This window comes from Lonchura striata, chromosome 13 (assembly GCF_046129695.1).
Source record: "Lonchura striata isolate bLonStr1 chromosome 13, bLonStr1.mat, whole genome shotgun sequence".
In the NCBI taxonomy this organism is placed as follows: Eukaryota; Metazoa; Chordata; class Aves; order Passeriformes; family Estrildidae; genus Lonchura; species Lonchura striata.
This window is the reverse complement of record NC_134615.1, coordinates 16,770,974-16,777,940: the sequence shown is the minus strand read 5'-3', so window position 1 is coordinate 16,777,940 and position 6,967 is coordinate 16,770,974. Positions and strand designations below refer to the sequence as shown.

Sequence of the window (6,967 nt, the reverse complement as noted above, 5' to 3'; positions counted from 1 at the left end):
ACGGGGGTGGCGATGGAGGATGGCTCCAGCCATTGCTTCCCTGGCAAGGAGAGGCTGTGGGTGCTGTGTGCGGCAGGAAGGCCAGCAGCCCGGGGCCGAGCAAGCCGGGCTGCCCCCACTCCCTTCGCCTCGGGGGAGGTGGGATCCTGCTCCGGCTCATGGTGGGGCTTGTGGACCCCCGGGGAATGCTGGTGGGCCGGCGGGGCTGGAACCCCCGCAGGGCCGTGGCTGTGGCGGTGGCGGCGGTGGCGGCGGTGGCGGCAGTGGCGATGGCGGTGTCGGCAGCGGTGGCGGTCGCCTCGGGGAGGGAGGTGCTCCCGTCCATGCAGCTGCCATTGGCGCTGGCTGGGCCGTGGTTTCCTGCCGAAATCACATGGCTCCCGCGTTTCCATGGAGAGAGCCGGGGTGGGCGCTGCCAAGAGCCTGCACGAACTCCCCGCTTGCTCCCGTCCATGGGAGTGGAACAAAGGGGATGCACCGAGCCAGGCCCGCTTTCGCCCCGCGCCTCGTCCCCCGCCTCTCCTGGGACATGTGAGTGCCACCCGCACCTCCGCACCCCGCGGTCACGGGGGGTCGGGGGGAGCGGGGTCGGTGGCCTTAGCAGGGCTACACCCTTGGGGGGCCACGTCGCCGCAAGCCACCGCCCGCCCGCGTCCCCTCTGCCGCCACCCCGGCGGGCGCCCCACGCCGCGCTGGGTGTCGGGGCACGGCGGGAGGGTGGGGACGGGGACACGGACACGGACACGGACACGGACACGGGGCTCCGCTCCTCCGCCCCACTGCGGCTCCGAGGGATCCTCCGCACTCCGGCCGGGACCGTGGCCGGAGGCGCCCGGAGAAGGAGCCGCCTGACAGTGGGATAGCAGGGCGAGCACCCCCAATGTCACCCGGTGCCCCCAGACCCTGTCTGGGATATATCAGCTTCTCCGGCCACGCTTTCGCCCCGGGGTTTGGAATGACGCTGGTGGCATGAACCGTGCCCTGCCCCGAATCCCTTGGGAGTCCAGGCAGGGTACGGGCAGGGGTACGGCGGGCAGAGAAGCCGCCCGTGCCCATATAGGGCCGTGCCCCAGCGCCTGCGGGACGCCGGAGCCTGGATCCCTTGGGAGAGGCTGCGGCCATCTCCCCCCATGGCAGGGCGGACCCGGTGGGCTCCCGAGGGACCTGGGCGCACCATGTCAGCTGGGTGCTGCCTCCTCCTCCCCTCCAGGGTGACGAGGGGGAGGAATGCTCGCAGGAATTAATGAGACAGATCTCGCTTTGTTGCTGGCCCGATCCTCCTGTCTCCCAGCCCTTCCCAGCCTGCCAAGAAGTGCTCGGGAAGGCCTCGCACCATTAACCCTTCCCCTGCCTCACCTCTGACCATCCCAGGGCATGCAAACAGCCTCAGAGGGTTTTACCTTTGCCACATTCCCAGAGGAGACTCCCGAGGGCACTGGGAAGTCCTGGGTATCCTATAAACCCCATGTCTCTTGTCTCCTGGCTGGTGGCCTCACTGCGTCCCCCGGGCAGGGCTGGGACATGAGGCTGTGATGCCACGCAAATGCAGGGCTTGTCACCAGCTTGTCAGCAGCAGCCTTGCCTCCTCTTGGCTTGTGGGGGTCCCCAGTCCCTTGCCACTGTCCCCTGGGTGGAGAGGAGCTTTGGTGGTGTGGTGGTATCCCTGGCGCGCTGGTGGCTGAGTCCCCATGGAGGACATGTCATGATGAGGTTGAGCATGGAAATGGGGGCAGCAATGGACATGGCAGGGATGGGGGATGTTGAAGAGAGCAGCTGAGAGGTGTTGGGGTGCAACCAGGGGATAACTGTTGATCTGCAGTGAGGACAGTGGTGAGGACAGTGATATCTCTTCCCAAGCCTTGCTGAGGCTCCTGGTCAGAGCTGCTGCTTTGCCCAGGGATCTGCTGGCTGGGTTGCAGCAGGGTTACCTGCGATGGGCATTGTCCAGTGCTGGCTGGATGGGAGGAGCTGGATGAGCATAGGGTATCCCCCAGGAATGCCATCAGGCTGGGATCCAGAGCATGCCCGTGGCTGAGGCTCAGCGGATGCATTGGAGCTCCTGCCATGACACTGACCTAAAGGACAGGACCCTGGGAAACCCATGGCAGGCAGGGAGCAGCTGGCATTTGAGATCCCCAGGGCACCGTGAAGGCAGCCCAAGCCCTGGCTTTGCGTGGGCTGAGGCCAGTGCTGGGCTGGGACGAGCTCCCCGCCGCGTGCTTTGGGGTTATTTATAGGGCTGCCATTTATATCGCTTCTATTTCTGCTGCCGTGTTGGGACTCTGCGAGGAAGCAAGGGGGGAGGGCTCGAGTCTGCCACCGCCCCGTGCTCAGCCCCTCCAGGAAGGGATGCTGCGACAGAATTAGGGCCAGCCTGGTTGGGGGTAGAGCCTGCCTTGGCACGAGGGCTGGTCCTTCTCCAGCCCTCAGGGCATCCACTTCTGGAAAAAACTCTGTGTTGGGCTCCCAGGATTTTTGGGAGTTGGCTTTGCCAATTTTAGCAGAAAGTAAAGTCTGAGAAGTCAGCTGTAGCACTGTGGTGGGGGTGACCACCTGCAGCTCTAGGACCAGCTGTCCCAGCCCAGGGCAGGTCACTTACTGTGCTTCTCCTTCAAATGGCCAGCCCAGCCTCACCAGCTCCAGCTGCTCTCCCAATGTGGCTGATGCTGAAGGTTGTCTGTCTTTTTGACAAAATTGTCATCTCCTGCCTTCTCCCAGGACTCCCCCATGGCCAAGGGCTTTCTGGCCCCTCACCAGGCTGATTCCATCTCCACAAACCTTTTTGGGCAGCCATGACTTCTGACACTGACTGAAGCTGGCCTATGCCCTTTCCTGTCAGGTTTCCAGCTGTGGTGACATTCCCAGCGACTCAAGGATGTCTGTAACTGGGGAGTACTTGTCCAAAACAGCCTGAAATATCTTCTTCATCACCTTGGCCTTTGGTGCTGGTGCCACCAAGGCAGCGTCGTATTGGGGCTGGTGGCTTCTCCAAGGCCTAGGCGGGCTCAGTGCTGGTGGTCCCCGGGCCAGCAGGGAGAAGCTGGAGAATTTCCCTAGGACTCTGCTGGCAGGATGTGGGATCTATGGGAAGCTAGTCTTCTATCCCATGCAGGGCAGGGAGGTGGGCATAACCGGCTGGATTTTTCTGCCTGTGCACACACTGGCTGTGGCTGTATGTGTTGTCCAAGCAGGGCTGCCCAGGGAGTGTTTGCATGTTCAGCTGTTGTGGTTGGGGTGGGGATGCCTGGGGCGGCTCCCCAGGCCTGGTACAAGGAAGGCATAAAGGGACACTGCCAAAAAGGGAGCACCTGGGGCATTACACCCACATTCCTGCTGCAGAGGAGGGATTGAGGAAGCCACCCTGGCAGGTTGAGCTGAGCCAGAGTGGTGAATATGCAGGGAAACCTCCTGAGTTTAAGAGTCACATGGAGATGTTCCCTTCCTTGCACCCACTCCCTATTCCCAGCCAAGCCAGGAACAGGGACTCATTTAACTCAATTACCACCCTGGTGCTGCTGGCGTGGCTCGTGCCCTTCCTCTGCCCTCCATTGGCAAGGTATCCTGAGCTGTCAAGCCCTGCCAAGTGTCGTGCAGGGTGCTGTGAGGTGCTCAGAGGGCATGGCTGATGGGATGTGTCCTTCTCTGGTACCCTCTGCCACTTTTGGAATGCCTGACCCCGTCTCCTGCCTGCTCCTGGCGGTCTCCCCAGGGGTGATGCCTGGGGATGGTGCCATGCCAGGCGCCTCACCCATGTGTCAGCTGCCACACAGATCCCCCTGGGACTGCAGGCAAGCAGCGCAGCCTGGCTGTCACCCCTCTGCAAGGGAAGCCTGGAAGTGCCTCCCTCTTGTGTGACACCAGGGAAAGCCCCTCCCGAAGCTGGGGCAGCTTTAGCGTGGCTTTCTCATTAACCTTTAATGAGAACAAACAAGCTGGCATGGCCGGCGCTGCGGGCGCGCTGCCTGGCCCTGTGCCGGGCACTGGCTCCGCACGGCTGCCAGGCTTTGCACAGGGATGGCCAGAGCCGGGGCGGTGCCCGCAGTGATGCCATTCCCTGGGGAGAAGCAGCAGGGGGTGAAAAGCCGGGTGGTGGCCACTGCCCACGGCAGCCGCCAGGATGGGACTGTGCTGGTAGGCGGGGAGAGCTGGGGGGGATGCATCGTGTCCAGGCAAGGTAGGAGACGTGATCTTCATGCAGGTTCTGGAAGGCTGGGGTGGAGATGGGCTTTGCTGCGTGCTGGGCTGCTGGCTCCCCACGGCCCGTGGTACTGCCATGGAGGCTGGTGGATGGTTTTTCACCGGGTGCTTCTCAGAGCCAGCCCAGCCTCACCTGCTCCAGCTGCTCTCCCAATGTGGCTGATGCTGTGCACACACCCAGGCACCCACCTGGGCACTGGGATCTTAGGGTGCCCTGGGTCACAGCACTCTCTGGTGACACTGCTGCAACCTCAGCTCTGCAGGCCTGACTGTGGCTGGCTCCAGAGCCACATGTGGGTGCCCACAGTGGGGCAGCTGTGCCACCATATATGGAACCCCTGATGCTTCTTGTCCCCTGCAGGACCTCCAGGGAGGGGACCTGCTCTGGGCTGGGGAAGCAATCCCACAACAGGCTCACTGTCTGGGAAAGGGGTTAACTTTGTGGGAGGACCTCATATCTGCAAGGACCCCCAAGACTCTGTCCCAGTGCTTTTCCTTCTGAACCTGTCCTGACCTTGCTCTAAAATCAGCAGCAAACAGGAAAGGAGCCTGGGAGGGAGGTGTTTCTTCCTGCTCCACTGACGTGGTGAGAGGCAGCTGATTCCAGCCTGGACAGAGCTGGCTGCTCCAGCCTTTGTCCAACCTGGAGGGGGGTGCCAGTCTTGGGTATTCCCAGGACCAGGCTGCAGCATGGTGACATCTGTGCCACACAGTCTCCTGGTTGTTTAGGGCACTAAACAGGGAGTTGTGGGCCTGAGAGAGGTGCTGCTGGCTGCTGAGATTAGCATGGAGGGCAGGTGGGCCTGCCACACTGCACTGTGGAAGCTGGACCCCCATGGAAAGCAGGACAGACATTCCCACATGGAAAATGCACCCCAGCATCTTTGCAGAGCCCTGTGAGGAAGCCCTGGCTGAAGTGAGCTCCTCCAAGGCTTTGGGTACTCAGATACAAAGTAGGGTCTTTTGAGCAAGGAAACCCTTTTCCCAGTGGCTCCTGGGTCTTGGAGGATGCCCACAGGCATGCCACGGGATTGCATACTGTGGGAAGCCTACAGCAAAGCCACGGTCGTTTCATATATACATAAATATAACTATATATATTTATTATATTTGTATATACTTATATTTAAACCCAAGCAATGCAGAAGCAAGCGGCAGTGGTGTGAGCATCAGCTGCCCACGGCTTTGTGCCTGCCCGCAGTGGAGCCGGCAGGGATGGGGACGAGGGGCTGTGCATCCCCCGCCCAGCCCCGGCTGCAGCTCGGGGCCAGCGGTGCTGGTTCGGCCCGGCCGTGTGTGCTCCCTGCCGTGTGCTCGGCCCTGGGTCCCGGCGGGAGCGGGGGTCTCCAAGGGAAGCGATCCGAGAGGGGCTGGAGGGGGGATTTGCAGTGTGTTCCCCTCCCTTCCACCCGTGCCTCAGTTGCCCTAGGAGGGAGCGGTGGGGAGGGAAGGGTAAGGACCGAAGTGTGCTGTGCTCGGGTGTAGCCGGTGCTGGTGGAGCCCCTTTCCTGCAGGGGCGTCAGCATCGTCCCGTGTCCTCCCATCCTCCGTCCCCTTGAGTCACGGCGGGGCTGCGGCGCTGGGCAGTGATGTCAGCCCGCGGGCAGGGGAAGCGGGGGAGGAGACTGCTGCCCGGGGGGGCTCCGGCCACGGCCCCCGCACTCGGGCGGACCGACGGCATGAGAGAGCAACAACCACCCGGGACGCTGAGCCCAGCCCGAGGGGGATGTGCTGCCGCAGCACGCCATGAATGGCAAAGCGAAAGGTACCGAGCACCGGCAGCACCAGGGCTCCCCAGCGAGCGGCGATCGTTTGGGGACCCCCAGCTGTTTGAGGCTCCCGGGGTGACGTGGCTGGGCTCAGGCGGGGTTTTTGGGGTGAGGAGTTTTCTTGAGGGGAAAGCTCTCCCTGACAGGGACGCCAAGGACATAGGCACCCGCCACCTGCAAGGGACGCAGTTGTCACCGCGGGTTGCGGTGACGGGGTGTCAGGACAGGGTGTCCGTGCAGGATAGGACCCCCTGGCTGCCTGATCTTGCTGTTGCCTCCACTGAGATCCGCTGTGTCTCAAGGCAGGAGAGGGGCCACAGATGCCAGCTGCTCCGGGGTGATGCACCCCTGATGCCAGGGCAGCAGTTTTCCTCGGCAAACCGTTTCTTCCCTGCTCGTGTCCCCATATCTGATAAGGACAAACAGAGCCCATCTCCATGTCAAGCATCCCTGGCATGGTGGCCCCAGGGGACCTGGGCAGAACAGAGGGCCTTGGGGTTGCTTTTGTGCACTTAAACGAAGTTGTCTGGGCAGGATTTGTGGGGGCAGCTACTGGTACCCAGCAGAGCACTCTGGAGATGAGGATGTCAGGGAGAAGGTCGTATGTGGGACCTCCACAAGGTTATGCCAGTCCCAGGAGGATCCTTCCAGAGGTTCCCAGCACTTCTGAGAGGGATCACAGCCCACTCAGGAGCAGAGTCTGGTGCCCATGGCCAGGATGCAGCCCCATCTCACAGGGTACAGGGATGAGGATGGGGGTGTCTGTGGGGATCCTGACTGGGTGGGTGATCAGCTTGTCCCTTTGGTGGGGGGGGGACTCACTTCACCAGTGAAGTAGTCCTGGGCTGATTCCCAGGAGCCATCCTAGAAAACACACTGGGCTTGAGCTTTGCTAGCCCCTGGGAAGCCCCCTGCCCCAGTGGTGGCCGCTGCCCTGCATTACAGTTTGGGTTTGCATCTCCTGGCTGGAGACAGGGAATCCATGGGATGAGTGGCAGGGT

The 6,967-nt window shown here is 62.2% G+C and overlaps 1 protein-coding gene across 4 annotated transcripts in view; it reads left to right on the top strand.

Annotated features, from left to right (window-relative positions):
• Window positions 1-387: 387 nt before the first annotated feature.
• RIPOR1 (RHO family interacting cell polarization regulator 1) overlaps window positions 388-6,967 on the top strand; it is a 22,280-nt gene continuing 15,700 nt past the window's right edge. For 3 of the 4 annotated variants that reach the window (XM_021541141.3, XM_021541142.3, XM_077786369.1), the window contains exon 1: window positions 388-531. In XM_021541141.3, the coding sequence (XP_021396816.3) occupies window positions 453-531 (79 nt within the window). In that variant the 5' untranslated portion in view covers window positions 388-452. Of the gene's footprint in view, window positions 532-5,785; window positions 5,963-6,967 lie in introns of those variants that run through there. The other variant, XM_021541143.3, reaches the window with a different exon arrangement.